The 20304-nt window shown below is 31.2% G+C and overlaps 2 protein-coding genes across 4 annotated transcripts; both read right to left on the bottom strand.

Annotated features, from left to right (window-relative positions):
* Positions 1-574: 574 nt before the first annotated feature.
* On the bottom strand, positions 575-5719 carry Wwox (WW domain-containing oxidoreductase). 2 transcript variants are annotated; one of them, XM_068776566.1, is made up of 7 exons: positions 5645-5719; positions 5168-5405; positions 4431-4699; positions 3136-3315; positions 2181-2295; positions 1454-1594; positions 575-792 (listed from the first exon to the last, which is right to left on the bottom strand). In XM_068776566.1, the coding sequence occupies exons 1-7, from the start codon at positions 5674-5676 to the stop codon at positions 583-585; spliced, it is 1185 nt and encodes a 394-aa protein (XP_068632667.1). In that variant the 5' UTR covers positions 5677-5719; the 3' UTR covers positions 575-582. The 2 variants fall into 2 exon arrangements, with proteins under 2 accessions (XP_068632667.1, XP_068632666.1); XM_068776565.1 differs by having other exon boundaries at positions 5495-5704.
* A 1473-nt stretch (positions 5720-7192) lies between these two features.
* On the bottom strand, positions 7193-18747 carry LOC137932773 (synaptic vesicle glycoprotein 2A-like). Of its 2 annotated transcripts, XM_068776444.1 has the most exons (10): positions 18415-18747; positions 16105-16266; positions 15255-15417; positions 14462-14583; positions 13125-13363; positions 12786-12934; positions 12083-12188; positions 8800-9098; positions 7888-8015; positions 7193-7336 (listed from the first exon to the last, which is right to left on the bottom strand). In XM_068776444.1, the coding sequence occupies exons 1-10, from the start codon at positions 18503-18505 to the stop codon at positions 7263-7265; spliced, it is 1533 nt and encodes a 510-aa protein (XP_068632545.1). In that variant the 5' UTR covers positions 18506-18747; the 3' UTR covers positions 7193-7262. The 2 variants fall into 2 exon arrangements, with proteins under 2 accessions (XP_068632545.1, XP_068632546.1); XM_068776445.1 differs by lacking the exon at positions 15255-15417 and having other exon boundaries at positions 14462-14578.
* Between the last annotated feature and the right edge of the window lie 1557 nt (positions 18748-20304).

Raw genomic sequence — 20304 nt, forward strand, 5'->3', positions numbered from 1 at the left:
GAACGGATGATATTAGTAGGTGTTAATAATTAGAGATATTAAGAAATATTTTAGCCTCCGCTAGCTTTTAAGAAGCAATTTGTGTATTGCTTTCATAAGTAAAGAATAATGTCATCTAAATATCTTTTTCTCTAACCCTGTAAGGCTTTTTCGATGTACTTCGTTTGTGTTCGAAAAACACAAAGACATTAGACAGGAATTAATGAACTCGTCAAATCACAGGTTATAAACATATCAGACAGGACAAACGCAAGTTGTATAAACATTAAAATACATTTGTTTTACCCCAAAATATATGACCTATTATAATAAATAGAGCATTTACTATTTGGGCGAATACAGGATTTATTCTGTTTAAGCTTGTTTCATTTTGCTGATTTTATCAATATGAAATATAAAGGCGTTCTTGTATCATATCTAAGAATACGTAAAAACATTCTCGCTAAGTAATCATTTTTGTTATTTTACGTTTCAAAGTAAGACATTTACCAAATAAAATTAGGAACAAATAAGGAAACAATTTACACAATTTTACTTAGAATTGAAAAAATATATATTAAAAAATCATTTTATTATTAATATTCAACATTTGTTATTAAACTTTTTTGTAATGTCTGTTTCCATACGTTCTTCAATCATTTTTAAAGACATGGTGAATATTTCCCCGGCTATATCTTTATCTCGGGCAAGCTCGGATTCAGCACAGTAGAAACAGTTATTGAAGTACAGCCCTGTTACTCCTTTTAATTCACTTGCTGTTGCTGCATACACAGTTGTGGCTGCCGCTTGTTGCTTAAAAATTAGAATTTGTTTATATATAATTGAAGAAGAATGGGCCAGCAGTATACAGCACACATGCACAGGGCCGATAATATTGTCAAGGTAGCGGAAAGTCAACATGATGATGAAGTAGAACTTACTTAAATCTTTTTATATAATTCACTATCATGTTACATACTTAACTCAATAACCATGAATAAAGTAAAATAATTTAAACCTTGCAGATAATACAAATTATCAATTTTAAAAATCACATTAATGAATTTATTGATTTAATATCTTATTACAAAAGTTTATTTGAAATAAGATTTTATTTGTTTATTAAATCACTCTTTTTCAAGAAGTTGTGATATCTATGTTTTTTTCATTTATAATAATTTAAAATATATGAGTATTATCAAAGATATGATGATCCCTAATAATAATGTAATCCCAGAAAATATTTTGTTTACTGTGATTTTAAATTAAAAAATAGCATATACATATAGGACATCTTGCTGGTATTTTAGTGAAGGTTGTTGGAAGACACTGGATGAAGGCTGCTTCCAACTGGCTCCTGTTGGAAATCTATGAGGGGAGGCCTATATCACGCACCATGCTATGGCCGAAATGATGATGATGATGATGAGGATGAACATTCTCTAGTAAAGGTCCAAAAACAATATTTTATTACCATTGACTTTGTAAATGGTCTAACAATCAAAAATACGAGTCTATAAAGCCACCACGTTTTGCTCAGGTTAGAGTAAACCATGTTGCCCGGATGTAAAGAGTTCACTGAAATTCCTTTTTCTTTCCATTTTTCACTAAGAATCTGTAATGAAAGAAATGTTATTTGATATACTAGGCAATTTATACAAATTATATGGAACAGAATTCTTAGAAAAACAATATTAAAACTGAAAAATTACATTTCAATGCTTTGATAGTCATAAACAATTGTCATTAAGAAAATCTTTCATGATATACAGGATGATTATTAATGGGTGTGAAAAGCTTTTAAAGGAGTAAATGTATCAATTAATATATGGTACCAGATTCCCTATCCAAAAAATTATTTTAGTAATAATTAATAATGTAATAATAACGAATATATGATGATAATTTAAAAATTTGGATTAGTATGGTTAAAATTAATTATTGTTTACTATCTGTTACAGCAGACTGTACTTCTAGTAGCTATTGGCCAGCCGTATTTAAATATAAAAAAAATATTCAGAGTAATAATTTTATTTTGCTTTGACACCTATAACTAACTACTCTGTATAATTAAAGTTATTGGTACTATCACTGTTGTTTTGCAGTTTATGAAATAAAAATTATTTTTATAATAAACATTGTATAATCTTATTTGTATTCAGTCATGCAATTAAAAATATAAACATGTATAATTACTTTACCTTGGACACTATAACCATGTACAGTTTAGAATTATTATATGCCATCATGGAGCTAAATGTGTCTCTGGTCATTGCAAGATTCTGCTGATTAAACACATTTTTCAAATGGGCAAATCTAAAATTATATATGTACTTTGTTATTATATATGTGAATGCACAAGTATAAAATATTCTATAAAACAATGTCTAGCATAAATCAAGTGATACTTTTTTATGTGACTTAGACTGCTGCTCAGGTGGCATTTGTAGATTTCGTGGGTTTAAAGTGGCAAGACTTAGTTTAGAGCCTCTTTTATAGTAGCAAAGCCTGAGAGCTCTGTAGCTTTAGATAGCCTTCCCTCAGGCTGTTGGTCTTTTATATCTATCGGCTTATTAAAGTTGATTATGGCATCATAAAATTTTAAAACATGTCCAAAGTTGTTTCTCCCAACATCTTACAGCAATATACATTTTTATTTGTCATTTAAAGGAGGGCTAATTAGGGTAACAAAAAGTAGGTAAAAAAACAACATAGGTGAGTAGATTTTGAGTCCTTGCAAAATAAAAAACATCACAGAATGTGCAAGATGTCTTTAATTTTTTTAATAGTTTTAATTTATAACTATATATATAAAAAGGTTACCAACACTTTTTAAACCTTTTTTTGCTGTTGACTAATACCTGTCTTATAACAAGACTTTGATTTATGGGACATAATAAAATATATTTATTTATATTACATTTAAGTAAATTAAATAATATTTAAATAACCAGAAAATAGTTTTTGAGGCATTTGTAATTTTTAAATTAATATGATTAATGACTTATGCTAGAGAATATATTATAATGATTTATTGTAAAAATAATAGTCAATTATTTATTTATACAGTATTTTAAGAGAATTATATTTTTTAAAACTTGTGTAACTATTTAGGTAAGTAAAGTGTAATTTTAATCTAAAATAAACATTACTTACTTATGAGATTCTGAAGACACAAATATTACTCTGGACCCTTTCTTCAATAAAGGTTCTAACAACAAAGTTAAATAAAGTTGGGCTAAATAATTGACTTGAAACATTGTTTCTAATTTATCAACTGTTTCTGTATAAGGTAGACCAAAAACTCCTGCATTCAATATTAACATGTCAAGGTGGCTGGAAAAAAATTATAAAAAAGAATTAAATTTAACAGGCAAATTAGTTACTTCATCAGTTGAACCAAATAATGCAAGAGCCTACGCCATGGCTCCCACTGATGTCTCAAGCTTAGTTACTGTAATCTAATAGATTCAGGCATTATTTTGCAGAAGTCCATCCTGAGTAAGAAAAGGATTAATATATAGCTACTTCCGCTATGTAGCACTTCATTGCACAGCTACTTCTACATAGCGGGAGTAGCTATATATTAATCCTTTTCTTACTTAGTTACTATAAACAAATTTATGCTAAGCACCAGCAGTTTTGTTATCATCCAATGAATCTGTGAATGTCATGGAGTAAACAGCATTGTCTCTGCTTTTTGGACTGGACTTCCACTGCAGCCCATGTGGCATTTTCAAATTATCCAGGTTTGAGCTGGAAGGCCACAAAGAGAAATTAGCCAAATGCCTCTTTTAAAGTAGCAAAGCTTGTGAACTTAGGTGGGATCCCCTGCCAGGGCTGATTGAGAATTAATACTCTAATGTCACACCATTGTAGAAATATTAAAGTTATGTTTCAAGAAATTAAAGTAAGAAATCAAAATATTTAAAGAAATCATTCCTCATTGAACTTAAACCAAAAATAGAAAGAGGATCAATTATAAATATATCAATCACCAAATGTATGGCTCAGAGCAAAGCTGGGAGTGACCTCAACCAATTAATTCAGCAAATTTCTTGTTTCATATTTTCGTTTAGGCACAAGTAATATTCTCTAGGAGAGGAAAAATTGCAGAGAAAATTAAAATAGTAATTTTTTAGTGCTGTTATTACTAAAAAATTACAACTGAATTAGGATGACATCAGAAATTAAATATTATTAAAAATAATATGTACCTAAAAGTAATACAGTGAAAATATAATCACGATTTTATTAGTGTTGCAGCATGTGCAATAGAAAACTCATTTTTTTAATTATTAAGACATGAAATGAAGTAATAAAGTGATTATTCTGATATCATTTTAAATTTTCAATATTATGTTCAACTGCAACAGATCAATTACTTTTAACAATTAGTCTGCTAGGGATTTAATAAGTAAAAGATTAATTATAAAAAAGACAAAACCTACTCTGAAAAAACAGTTTTGACAGCCATAGCACATTTTTTGACACTTTGAAATGATGCCAAATCTAAATGAATAAACTTTAAGTTATCTTCTGATGCATTAGTACTTTGAACAATATCTTCTATTGCCTTTTGAGTTGCTTCCATGTTACGATTAGCCATAAGAACATTACAACCATGTCTTGCTAGCGATTTTGCAGTTTCATACCCAATCCCTGCATTACAACCTGTTATTAAGGCATATTTCCCTGACAAATCAACTCCATGGAGCACCTGGAAATTAAAATATGTATTTATAGATTTTTTTTATACTATATTATCAGACAAAAACATCTTACAAGATAAAATTATTTGTGGTTGTCATATATATACCTTATGAATCATTTTTCTGTTTGGTTATTTTTAAATATTATTCAGTTTTTTGATCTAAATAAATAAATTTAATAATAATCTGATCATTATAACTGATAAATATCATTTATTAGGATTTCTTGATCTTCTCTCATTAAATTATTTTGGTCTGGGAGTTATTACCACTATACATTTTTAGCACAGAAGTAAACATAGAAAATAGTAATTACTTTGTTATTATATATATTATTAAGTTATTGAAGTCTTCTCCAAACTTATTTTAGGAAAAAATGTATCAAAATTATATGCAGAGCATATTTCATAATACATTTTCATGATTGATAGTATTTTACTATGAAATCTACAAATACAATATTTCTATTGCAGTACCTGAAATGCAGTTGTGGATGAATCAAAGCGCTGCCGAAAATCATGTACATGGTTCTTTTCTTCGGTAGCAAAAGCAAGTCGAGGATCGACATAAGTTTGATTACCAGTGTCTTGTTGTAGATATATTGTTTTACCACTCTCATCAATTCTTTTTGTCCAACCAAATGGTAATTCTTTCGGTATTATTTTTTTCCGTCCTGTTCTGGGATGGGTCCATTGTATTTTATTCGTGAATGAACTACAATTATACGCAATGTTATGATAATTTTATATTAGAAATCATACTTCAACAATTAACTTATTTAGAAATTCAATTTAAGTGTGTACTTGACAAAGTAAACATTTCCGTCTTCGGTAGGTTTTTGAATCCACCCTGAAGGTAAATCATCGTCACTATCAGAATCTATATTATGCATTTTAATCACAAATAATAAATACTTAAATAATATTTTGTGTTGATAAATAACAAATGTTTACATTAATTCTACAGCCATTTCAAGAATGTACATTTAAGCTGTTTATTGACATTTTTTACGTGTGATATGATGTTACTTGACATTAAGTGCCACAGATTGTAAATGCGTGCTATGGTATATGTGTATATGGTATGGTGTAAGTTTTTTTAGTAATATTTTAAAGTACATTATAAATTTTTACTAATCGCATTAGGATAAAGCTTCATTGAAATCTATCTTATATTAAGTATTTATTTATTAAGTATTTTTAGTAATACACACTTATTTCTCGTGTGAGAATGCAATGGAAAAAGATTTAAAATGGAATATGCTTCCGCTGTAGGTGTAATGAATACTGGATACTTTAAAATCGGATACCCGTATAGATCACAGGAGTTCTACGGAGATATAATGCTGTAGTCTAGCAACACCATATTTATATTTTGATTCGAGGCGTCCACTTTATATTTGGAGGGTCAATGGCGCATCTTAACTGTTTCATTATTGGCTAATGTGTACAGCGTTAAAAACAATGAACCGAAACGTTCCGCTTCAAAATGTTTAAATTTGCGTCAAGCACTCCAAAACCTTAGTTGTAACATTTCGTAGTACAGTATTGTAGCTGCCACTTGAACCATCATAATTTATCGGCAACTTGCTAGCCCGCGTGTCTTGACTGACGCTAAAATAATTGTCTTGTTGACAGACGACGGACTTCGAGCAACAGTTGAAGTGGAAAACAGAACTACAAGTTATAAGATTAAAAAATTAAAATAACTACAACCTGCAAGCCGCGCGACTGCCGAAACTTTTTTAATATTATTTCCGCAAGTGTTTAAATAGCCACGTAACTGACCTATACACATTCCGTAATGGCGTATTGAAAAGTGATGTGGTTTATCTAACACAAAAGTCTTTTATGTAATTTATGACTTTTCTTTACTCCTAAGCATCTCCTTTACTACCCTATAGCTGAAGTACTGCTACTAATGTTAAGCATGTAACGTTAATTTATAAGCAATGCGTTAAATATTTTATGCAAATATAATTATCAATCATCAAAACTGTTCAAACACATTCATTAAACATTACACGAAGAAAATATTCAAAATAAGATTTCTATGGCAGTTAGATATTTGTGTTTAAAAATTTATACAATACCTTATTCGCCCAACGGACGAGGCGCTTTTTTATCATAGTTTTGTAAGAAAAGTTAAATAAGAAAGGACCAATATCTAGCCACCTCCGTACATGCAGTGGTTGTCGTGCATGAAAGTGCACCGCCCGCCAGCCCGCTCGTAAATGCGCATGCGACAGACAATGCCAACTACACAACCGCCACCGTAAATTCACTCAACACGTGTTTCACCCCTCCACGGGGCATCTTCAGGAGTTGTTACACAGATTAGTGCTAAACACCGAGTGTGACTAATCTGTGTAACAACTCCTGCACAGATGACCGCGTAGTACAAGTCTCAATCTGACGAAAACAGTATGTTATCAATTCATTTCAGTTACAACGATTAGACAATAAAAATAAAAAGGAACCATATTTAATAAAAATATTTATTGCAATAATAACACTTCTCTACTAACTTAAGCAATATATTAATTTAAATTTTAGTCCTTTTCTCATTATTTCACAACTTTGACGTAACATCTTCTTTGGTTTCTTTTTTTGAACCTGGCAATAGTAAAGCCGATGCACCGCACACTGAAAGTTAAATGAGGCAAATAATTATTAAAAAATTTTGTTAAGCCAATTATGGGTAACCTATGACACTCTTAATAATTTTATAAATCAATTATTCGTCTCTCATAACCGTCCGAGCTGGTTGTTAATAATAATATTATTATATTATATAATACTATTTTACTATATATTATATTATACACATCACACAATTTGGGTTGCGATTTTGTTTAAATCACAACGCTCAAAGATTTGCAACCACTCTCCTAAGGTTTTCAAAATATAAATAATAAAAATTTGACGACAGATGCAATTCATTTCTTTTTGACGACAAGATAAGTCTACTATCTATTCAGATAATTAATGCCTAAGACTTGAGAAGATCAGGTGGATGAAACTCAGTAGGACTATTTCTTAAAAAAATATATTACATATTTAATAAATAATCAAAACATCATTCCCAAGATGTGCTATCTTTCACGAAAGCATTTACATTTACATACAATCTTCTAGACATTACAATTGCGCAGATGTACTTAATAAATCACCATAGTTGAAATCGTAAAACTTACACATTAGAAATCCTCCAAATAAATAAAAGGTGACTTCACAAAACGCGTTTAACAATATGCCGGCTACGTTACTTCCGGCAATAGATCCGACACGACCCATCATCATCGATAAGCCAACTGCCATGCCTCTGTTGAATTAAATTAATTTCATATTAAAATTTCGATTCGTACAAGTATTGCAATTTCGTTAATTTTATGAAATGAACAATAATATATAGGTATATGATTGGAAAGTCAAAAAGAAATTCTAACGCCCCCAATGAATATATATTTCATTATCATTTTAGCAATCGTAAGTCCATTACTGACTCTGGTCTTATCCAATGTTTTACTAAAAGTCCGGTTGGAAGCGGGCTACATCGGGTCGCCTGTTGACCTTGAGGGTGAAAGTACTATACTGCTGTTACCGGTGCGTGGTCTTCAATAAGACTAAGGCTCCAGCGGTTATTTGTTCTGTGGGCAATGTAGTCTGTCCTTTGACATTAACTTTCAAGTTCGACTGGACTTTCTAGGGTGTTTTTTTTTCGAGTTATTGACAAGTTATGTTTTTCATTTTGTTTACCCTATCTTGGGACTTTTTTTAATTCAATTATTTTCAGTCATTTATATTTTTTACTAGCCTTTTTTCCAGCACAATCTCAGTCACGTGTTCCTCTATTTTTATCTCACATTGACAATGGATGTTAGCACACTCGCAAAGCCTCCCTTAAATGTTACCACGATCCAGCGAATTCCCACATCCTGTCACTTCAGAAGAGCAATTTAGCAATCTGCGTCGGTGACTTTGGTTCTTCTGTGGATCTCCACATTTCTGATTCAATCCCGCAGCGCAACTCCCAGCATAGACAGTTTGAGCTTCCTCTGACTGTTACATTTTTTATCTCTTTAGATTATTCGAAATTTAAAACTTACCTCAAATGTGTTGGGAAGATTTGAACAGCGTACGCATTAACAGGTCCAATTCCCAACCCCAATACTGGTATTGAGGATATAAAAATGGCAAACAATATGTCATTGGTTACAACGTTGATAAGAATACAGAAAAGTCCAATGAGGAATAACACTGAAATCAGTAATGTTTTTTTGCCGATAATTTTAACAGTACTGCTAGCAACTATGGCGACTATGCTGCAACAGACATTCGCTATGGAGTTTATGAGAAATGTTCTGGTGTCTATGGAATCGTCGCATACAGTGTTATCATGTTCAGTCTGAAATTAAAATTTGTACCATTATTAATCGTAAGCACAGCATATGTTTCAATAAAAATAATACTGTTTAGATTATAGAATTAAAAAAATAAATAAAAATACAGGTGAAAAACGGCACTGAAATGTAGTGTCTCACTTCAGGCCATCAGCAAATTCACAGTTAACGAGCTTTGGAGAGTTCTTTGCTCGGAATTTCTCTCCGAGCTCAAATAACGAATGAGAGATGCTTAGAGGAACAAAGTAATCGACATAGCACAGATTGGCACTTTAAACTGGAAGTAGGCAGGCTACAAAGCGCGCAGAACACCGGTAAGCGTGGCCAGCAGTGGACTTTGTCCACCTTATATATAAGGTCATTTCAATTGTACTTCCACAGTTGGACAAAATCCTCTACAATAGATGGCAAATGATATGTATTCAATTCGCCACGTCGGATATACGTTTAAGATTAATAATGATCATGTGGATTTTTCGTTGTAAATATTGATATTTTTAAACACAATCGACTTTAACTACTATTTAGATGTTAAAACAAATTAAAATAGAGAGGATATTTCGGCCGTGCCTAATCAATTGCCGGGAAATCCAAAAAGTTTTAAATAGTGAATAATTTTAGATAATAAGGAGATGCGGACACGCTATTATGACTTGATAACACAAGGGTCACAGTACGTTAGTTACAGTCCGTTATGTAAGTTCTTGATTTGTAATGTATTTTCCATAATCTTAATAATTCGTTCGATTTCATAATAAGAATAAATCGTTTTATTATGTGTGCGTGGACAATACGAACAACATTGTTACAAGATAAGTCGCATGATTAAATCGGGTATGATAAAAAGCGGTGGTATTCAATTCATGTAGGAATATGACACTGTTGGCTGCAAATAAAGGATGGTAGTGTTCGTTATGACGTTCTCATCGTCGCTATTACTCCGTTATATTCATAATGTCGTCTGATGAAGTAAAATACCGTGAAAGTCAGACCTTCGTTATTTTATTAGAGCCTTAAGTTGAATGATGAACTTTAACTCATCATGACTGGCAGGTAACAGTTGTAGTTCAGGTCTGTCAGTATCTGGTAAGGGGTTGCCAGTAAATGTGAAGTGTCTTCCACCTAACTTCCAACTAACAGTCAGTCGTTGTAAATGTTTCTTATCAGAGTCAGGTAAAAGAACTTGTATTAACACGATAATTTTAAAGAGCTTATTAACTTTGAGGGGCCTTCACATGAGTTTGGGAATATCGCCCTAACTATTAACATATATTAATGAAGTTTGTGAAGTTTATAACAAATGAACAACTTTTCCGACTTTGTTACGGTTTCTTCTATGTCATCAGAATTCCAAGCTTTTGTAGTTTTAAGTTGAGATATGTCATTATAGAAGTAATCATTTTGATATTATCTTCCATAATATCAAACTCATCAGGCATTATTTTATTGATATTAACCAAAATTATTATCAACCAAAATAGCTTACTTTTATCAAAGATCAAAGTTCACTATTGATATAAACGATGACATGATATAAATAAGATATTTGGTAATAGTGATAAATTTTCGTTGTCAAATACTGATTATAACAGAATTATTGTCCGACTCAGCAAGACTTTTTTGCGTTTCCTTTTAAACAATTAGAAGATCAGATAATTACAATCCTTTTACTAAGTATTTTTTGAACAAAATATTGTATTTCGATTTGTAATTTCTGGTAATTAAAAAATAAGTAATCTACGACATAAGCATAAGAACACGAGCGTAAGACAGGATAAAAGATATTGAAGGTCGAAGGTTTCGTTCAAATAAGTTTTCGTTTCAAATAAGTTCTTGTTGCGTTAACGAAGAAGTATGAATAAATTACTGTTGTATGTGTAACTGATTTTTGGAAATGTTTCATATAAAAGTTAAGTCGAATATCTACCCTCTACTTATATCAACTAATTATTCCCGAAGAGTTGGTTAACGAGAGACATTCTTATGAGCTTGGGAACGGATTGATCAAATTGCTATATAACAGACGTTTTTGATAGTTATCAAATAACAATTTTTTTGTTTTGGATTCCTTCCAGATGAGATTTTTAAAATATCGTACTTGTATTATAATTTGAGGGTTGTCAGTACTTGGCATTTGAAGACTTTCTTTGTCATCTAGACTTTTTATGCAAATAATGCAAAAGGTCGGTTGTAATCTATGGGGAGGCATATGTAGCTAGCTATAATGATGATGAATTTGAGACGGATCATGTGAGCTCAACAGTGATTTTGTAGTGGTAATGCGCAGCCGAAAAAGCGCACGAAACAGATCGCTGTAAACGCCGGAAAAAAGAATGCAGGTAGAACTTCCGCCTACCAGGAAGACCGATGATTTTATTAAAGTAAAAGGCGCTGGATGCAGGACGCTTTTAACCACTCCTATTGGAAAATTATGGGAGAGGCCTAAGTCCAGGAGCGTTTTACGGCTGAATATCAGTGTCTACTTTAGAACTTTAAGTCACCAGCGGCTTTATCTGGTCTGATAAAGTCAATAATTGGACTCCCTATTATTAATGCTTTGAGGAAAACAGAGGATAGGGAAAGAGATTTTCTCGATTCCGCCAAGGTGACGAGACACTATCCTCAGAAATTAAGAGTGCACATTCTAAAATGTTAATTATATAGTGGACTTACATTTAGCAATGTTGAAAAATTTTACAGAGAAAAATTTCAAAGCTAGTTTAAAAAAATTTATTAGATTTTGTAGTACTATTAGTTAGTTACTATTGTTATTTATATTCGGTGTATAATTTAAACGCTATTCTATTATGTTAACAATTTGTTTAACTGGAACTGGCTTGTACTGGATTGTTGCGCTCACATATATGTATATACATACACATATTATATTGCTTTCTTAAAGACTACATATGGTTAGTTATGTATAAGTATAATTATGAGTAATTGTTAGTGATTTTAAATTAAATAATTTGTTATATCAATGTCATACCTCGTTAAGTCGTTGGTCGATCACTTTGCAAGCTGTGAGACCTTCTCCGTCTCCTGTCAACACGCGATTCAATACGTCAGGCAACCACACGTAGAGACCATTTAGTCTAAAACGAAGAAGTTCTTTACAATATGAACTGTGGAGTACTATCTGTACTATATAAATGTGATGAATATTAGTATTTGATTTATTTATCTTTGTAACAATATACTCTTCGATTTAAAGACAATGTGGATGAAAAAGTAAGTGCATAAATTATAAAACATTAAGTTAATCTTTTAAATAAATTTTATGAAAAAGGAGAAAAGAAATATAAGCTACACCAATGATTAAGTACTATATTTTTATGAGTAATACGTGTCTAAAATAGCGTAATATGCTGCTTTAAAGAATGTAAATAATATACTAAAAGTTACGTTGATATGTAAATGAAAAAAACTTTGGAGGAATTGTTAATAGGATTTCAGACCTGATTATTTGTGGTTGGCTTTATTCAGAATTCTTTTAAGAGCTATGATTATGTTTTTAATTAACAAAAAGAGGACGATTCCCATATAGACTTCGGACAAACGCCCAGAAATGTTATTAATCATTAGAGAGACACACTCGACGTTAAATGAATATTATTTTTGCATTAGTTCAGCCATGTATTGTGAATATGTAGGTATATGGATTAAAACATGAAATGTTAATAAAAACTTACGTTGCAAATAAACCGAAAAAAATGAAACTGTTAAGGGCCATCCATTTCAAATATGGTGCTTTGAACAGCGGCAATGACTGGGCTTTGATCGAAGAAAAAAATCCCTGTTCATCCTTTTTTACAAAATCTTCTGTTTTGAGAAATTTTATCTGTAAACACAAATATTTATAACGCTCATTATAATATATGTGATATTTGGTGCAATATTGTAAGGCCATTGTTCACTGTCCGAAATAAATCTCATAATATATGGTTAAGTTATAATTAATAATATTTGATTTCTTGCTTTACATACTGCAAGGAAAGTTATTAAAAAGTAAGTAAAAAATCATTTCTTACAGGGTATTCATCCATTGATTTTCTTTTATTTTTTGAATAAATTGTTTTTAAAACATTAAGAGCTTCTTCGTGTTTTCCTCGTGAAAGAAGATACTTTGGGCTCTCAGGTCCGCAAGACAGTAATAAAGCTGCTATTATAAATATGGAACCATACATTATCGTCAAGAGTCTCCAGGGACGAAAATCATATGATCCAAAATTGGCGCTGAATTCTAGTGGTAGGATAGCCCAGGCAAATACTGAAGTAGAAAAAATTAATATTATTAGTAAATCTAAAATAATGCTGTAACTGTTGGTGGACCTGTTTTATTAAAGGTTTACTAGATGGATGTAATGACTATAAGAAAAATTTATAACAGTACTAGGTTAATTTTCCTGTGTTCAGACCGTTCTTAGCGCGAAGCTATCATAAAGCTTAGAGCTCATAAATTAATGTTTACTGGTGTGGCTTCCACACTTGAATCTATATATATTACCGACGCTTAATACTATAAATATTAATAACATACCTATTAATTGTCTTGTCTCTCTTTTTAACGGCTATAGGCAAAGAGGTCAAATACCTCTTTCTTGTCTGATGTTAAGCGTTAACGTAGTCTGAGATTCTACATGTTTGCCTCGAAGAAAACTATTTACTATTGACTTGAACACTTCCAAGTTATAGGTGGTAGCGTACCCAAGATAGGGAAACGAACGAAAGTCCCTAATAACAAAGACCATTTTATAAAAGAAAATTGTTTCATACCTTGGCTCTTTGCATTATAAAAGTAGTATCAAAAGGCTTGATGCTGTTTGAAGGCGTTTGAAACGTGTATGAATGTCATGAAATATAATAAACAGGATCCAATTACGCGTTTAAACAGTTTAAGAACAGCATGAAATGATAGATAAAGATCAAAAATATGTACTAAAATGATTACAATTACTTCTTGATGACCTCACTAATAGACACCATCCTAAATCGTAATGCAGTTATTTTTCAATAAGACTACTTTTTTTTTTAATTAATCCTAATTTGTATCGCTGGTGTTTTTTTTTTACAGCATTTATCTTTCGCTTTAACTAAACGCAGACAGTTGGGAGAGGGTTGCCGTTATTTGATACGGATCTTTCTTCTCGGCACGACAGCGTTTTATAAAAAAAAAAAATTTACAATTTTTTTTACACAATTTTCACTTACGGGTAAATACAGCTAAAATTTATACATATTAACAATACAATTTGGAATGGAAATTTGTAAAAGTTTAGAAATTGATTTTCGTTACTCATTATTTGATATTTCAATCTAATACATTATTATTACTAATAATTAAGTAATATTAAAATTATATACTTACACGGTACTAAAGTAGCTCCAAGTATTTGCAAGGCATTGGTTACAGAAAGTGTAACATCTCTATATTTCATTGGAACGATTTCCCCTATGAATGTATATGGCACTGCGGCTGGACACGCTATGCTTAAAGAAATTACTAATTATTAACAGTATTTTTTCTTAGTAATATTGTTATATGTTACTTCTATGTGTTAAGAAAAGAAACTCTTGTAAATATTTATGAAATAATAGTATAGCGACATCATCATCATTATTTTTAACGTAAGGCATTCTACGTTGGACATAAGCTTCACCCTTCCAATAGGACCGGTCGGGAACGGCCTCTATCCAACGTTTTCTGTCAATTTTAACAAGGTCATCTTTCGACCTTGTAGTTAGACGTCCTTCGCTACGCTTGCCAGTCCGTGGTCTCCACTTCGAAACCCTTAGACCATGTCAGTTATTTTCGAAACATGTGAACAAACCTTTTAAGACTAAAAAAAACAACTACATCAAAAAAAAAGAGGATCAGTAAGTGTTTAAAAAAATACTCGATATTTTTCATAAAGCATTATCATGCAATTATAATGATATTACCAAAGTCTACATCATCGTCATTATTTCAGCTATAAATCGCCCACTGCTGGACACATAAGCCTCTCCCATATATTTGAAAGTGGCATGCATCCAGTGTCTTTCGATGTTGTCAGGGTCGTTATTTGAACTTTGTAACTGCGTAACTTATTGTTACGCGAATTATGATTACCTAACGTTTTGAATGAAAATGCTTTTTTCATTGTTAAACGAAAACTCACCATATTGACGTCAAAAATTTGCATATTGTAAAACTAACAAAGTTCGGCATAAATGCGGAGAGAATTGCAATACTACCAGCTGTTAAAGAGCTGCAAACGATTGTTAACTTTCTTCCTTTTGTATCCACCAAGTATCCCCAAGGAAAAGAAGTTATGACGATTCCTGCGGTCAAAAATTAATCTATTTAATATTGCGATTATACATACAACAAAATATATGAAGTACTAATTCTTCGTAACAAATGACGTCAATGTTAAATAACTCAATTCTAAATAAAATAATTAAACTACAAAAATCCATGTAATATTATTTTATTTGTACAAATTAAAAGAATGAAACAATTGATACTCACACGTTTTTTTCGTTAATTTTAACATTATTAACGAAATAATAAATGTTCAGTTTTTCCTTGACCACAAAGAAGGTTAACTTTTATAACTAGCAAAATAATATTCGGATATTACATGCGTATATTTAATTTTTGAATTAATTATTTTAGCAGTTTAGTTTTAGTATTAGCGGACAAATATCGTGAACTGATATATATTAATGTAATATCTATAAACTTTTATATTATCCATAATACTACTCATATAGATAAATATAATATTTTTTTAAAACTTATTAAAAATTTATGAAGTTGATAGAGCAAGCAAGATATTTGACTAATTACATTCTTTACTTTGTCTGCACTAAACATAGTTGATCATTCAAAGATATTCATTAATTACAGCCCTTCCCAAAAACTTCCTCGCACTCTATCTCTCAAACTCGCACGCTAATCTTGCCCTGTGCAAGGTTACGAAATTCAAAAATCAGTAAAAAAATTTTTTTTTTTAAATGTCATACCTATATAAGGCACAGAGGCCAAAAAGCCACGCTGTTCGTCCGTCATGCCAAGGTCACATTTCGCGGCAGGCAACACGTAAGAGTAACCTACAGGATCTACAATCGCCGCTACAAGAAATAATGCCAACACTAGACTATATACGATATTGTACCACCCAAGGCCTGAAAACAAAACATGAGTATTAAAACGAAAACAGTAATCTGAAAACCAACCCAATACTTGCATTGCAATGTTTTAAACGTTAACCGTAATAGGAACGTATTAGGCACGGAGAGTGGAGAATGTCTTCTGAAAGGGAAAAGGCTAGGAGCATTTATAACAGGGACGTCGCTTCTCTTCCAGAAGACGAGGATAGCCGCAACATCTTCCTGCGGTTTAGTCATAATGTCGTCAATGACGTTACAAAACGAAACAAAACTAAATAAGAAGACTTAATTGTTACATAAAAAACTAGAAAAATTAAAAGATATTATATATAAAAGATATTATAGATAAGATTATTGTATAAAATTACTTGATAAAAAAATGTTCAAGGAAATAAATAAAAAAGAGAATGATATTGGTAATTGTAAATTTGTATAATAAAAATCTTTAAGCAATATGGCGAAGGTTGGGAGGCTATGTATAAATGAAATATAAATACAGAATAAGAGAAAATGAAAAGGATGAAAGAGAGAGTGAAATAAAAGTGAAAAATGAAAAAAATGTAATGATAGCCCCGTCCCTAAAACAAAATAGGGGAATGAGAGGTCCTCGACGGGGGCCATAAAATACGTTTCAGGCAAAAATATTTACCACTTTCAAAATTTAGTTAGTCTATTGGTAGCAGTTCCGGTGGACTGTATGTGTATTTGTAGCATTTCTGCCATATTTCCAAAAATTGGCAAAAAATACTAACGCATTTATAGATTGCATGCAGACAAACCACAAGCATTAAGCTCGGCAGGGGCACTTTGTAAGTCGAGGTTATATTTTAGTTTTATGTGAAATGAAACTAAATTTCTTGTTTTTCACTATCGAAAGCAGATAAATTTTCATGGATTTCGGCAGATGAATTGTGTTCACTTTTTGTCACACTGACGTTGACTTTCATCAAGTCTCCTGTGAACCCCAAAGTAACCTTTACAACTTTGGGAACTAAGGCACTAGGTTTAACCTCTACATCACCGACTAATATCGTTGCGTAACATGCACGGAGCAATAACAAAATGTTTACAAAAATATTTTTCCGTAGTTTTCACTTAAAGGCATGAGTATATCGTACAAAGACTATGAGCATGACACGCGTTTTTTACGATAATCATACGCTGCCAATGGCCAAAGACATCGCTTTCTATCTGTTTTAGTGGGCATATCATCCTTTTTTACGTGCCTGATAAGTTATTATTACGGTAATAGCTGACTACTTTGAACATTAAAATAAATTATATATACTTAAAATGTAAAAAAGAAACTTCTTTATCTGAGCTGTTATAGAAAACCTTGGATGGTAACCACGAGGCCATAGACCCGTGCACTGGCCGATCCGGTTTAAACCACGACATCATATTAGTCGAAACAATACGAGTATACACCACCGAGGACCGGCACAGATGATATGTACGATGTAGTGCACGACAACTTTTCAATAAGGGACACGACTATCAGTAGTAAGGAATACGATGGTGATGATAGGATGATAAAAGATACGACAAAGAGGGAGGAGATAACAATCCAAAAACTTATTTTACACTAGCTTTGGTTAAGCATGCCTGCGGTTAATAATCGAAATTTTATACAACATTCTAGAAGATGCTAAAACATTTTTCTTTAGATATCACTACTTCATTATTAAATTCGAAATTAGACTAAACAAAAACTGCACATAAAATTATACATTTATATGAATTCTATAAAATGAATAATCAATTATTTTAGCAACAAATTTGCTTTTGATGTTTTTCGTTATAATATTCCTGCGTTTGATTTTAGTTTCTTGCATCAAAACATATAATGATTGTTTATGCGTAAGTAATTCTTGCGTGAATAAAGAACCAATTTCAAGGTGTGTTTTAACTTTTCTTATATATATTTTATTATATATTTATTATAAATATTTTTTACTACATATAAACTATTTTGAAAATTTTTTGAAAGTTGCTATTACATATTTTTTGCCATTATAAACTAATCAAATCAAATAGGGCTATTTTTAGAAAACAATTTGACAACATCTTTTGTAGTATGTCATGTTAAACTTTTTTTATTTAGCATGAGAAACTTTTTGTTTGAAAGCTTTAAGAATAATATTTTATAATATAATAACAAACCTGCAACGTGGAGTGCGTGGTCCAAACTTGCGGCATTTTCATTTCCATTTTCAACGATCTCGGAAACTGTTTTTACTTTATTTGCAGCCATTAAATCAATTTAATTTAATAACAAATAATTCAAATGTCTAAATTTATATTAGAAAAAAATCATCACATCGTTTACATAAACTGTGTTAATCAAAAATATACGCGCGACTGTTATGAATGCTCTGTCTTGCTCCTGTTCGATAAATGTCTTGATAATACAAAATACGTACTTAGTTATAGATAATCAGCTTAAAAATTAATGGAGCATTTATCACTCACATCACTTGTTTACTTCGCAACAAACGCGTCGCTATAATCTAAGTTTGTTTGCTCATTTAACTAAAGATTTACACTCTCAACGCCTTATGTATGAGCTATCTTTCCGCTTAATATTTGCAAAAACTAAACAGGTTTTACATCACAGGATATAAACAGGCTTTATCTCAAATGATATTCCTCAATATTATAAAATCAAACGCATGATAGAATGAATATATATAATAATTTGCAATTCTTTAAAGATCGAGAATCATTCATAGATGTAGAATGTGAAATTGACTGATAATGGAATAAAATTTGCTGTACATAACATTAAGTGTACGCGGCAGTTGATTTGGCATACCGGCAAAAAATTTCATGCGATTTTTTTTTTATTCACATCAACATCTTACAGCAATTTACGACTGGAGAACTGTAGAACATTTTGCGTAATTTATAATATATATTCCGCACAACATGAGGTTACAGTTACTGAGAATAAATTTAACGTTATCCGTACCTATTCCGTGTCCTTATTAGTAAAATCTAAACAGAAGGGAATCAAACATCCTTCATTAATACAAAAATGGGAACCAAAAATTTCCATATTTTGTATTAATGTAATATTTATTAAAACTTACTATATTTTGAAGTATAAAGACTACTTAAAATCGTTTACTTTTATGGAATTATGATATTTTAACAAATTAAGTATAAAATACTATACCATTATTTATCAACTAAAAGCTTTAAAAATTGTCACCTTTTATAATATTTCCATTAATCTTGTATAAAGTGATCGCTCTCATACATGTTACATTAATCTAAATTTTTTTCTTTTGCATAGCGACAGCCTAATAAACTTTTGACAACGAAACTTCGTTTTCTTACCTTCATGTAATAGTCCATAAACCCGTAAATGTCAGAAAATGATTATATTATTAAAGCTGAAAATTTCTCAATGCATGCTCCTAGCATTGGTAGTAGCAATGGCGGATCATGGAAGAACTCGTCGTGACTTTGGGATACGAAAAAGATAACAAAAACAGAAAGAGGTGTATAAATAATAATTTACTTAGCTTGTTCGGAGAATAACGCAACATGTTCTGGTTCATAAATCTCTTAATTATTATCTCTCGCCTTAAGAGAAAAGTCTACGACTATGTGACAAAGCATTACCAGTGGTTACCTACACCAATGCAATATTATCCATCAATTTCAGCTTCGTTGGTAATCTCACAGTCGCTAAATGAATGGACATCATTGCATAGCATCCCAAATAAATGGTGGCTACTGATGACCAGGTGATAACCAGGACAGCGTAAAACATCTACCCACAAACTAGAGACGACCTTTTCAAGGTTGTCGGAAGATCTATCGGAAAAGTCTATAGTTAGTAGTTAGTAAGTCTATATATTTCGTTTATAATGTAACCCAATTTAGCCAAAACATTCGAAATTGAAAATGCATTTAGATTATTTTATACCATAAAATTATCGTAATTTACACGATGAATACATTATACATGTTATTGTGCTATTATATAACATGGGATTAGTAGAATTATAAACATCTTAGCTGCGTCTTTTGCATATATGAATG

This window comes from Battus philenor, unplaced genomic scaffold (genome assembly GCF_028537555.1).
Source record: "Battus philenor isolate CCGP_79_NKW_IND1 unplaced genomic scaffold, ilBatPhil1.0.hap1 SCAF_12, whole genome shotgun sequence".
Classification (NCBI taxonomy): domain Eukaryota; kingdom Metazoa; phylum Arthropoda; class Insecta; order Lepidoptera; family Papilionidae; genus Battus; species Battus philenor.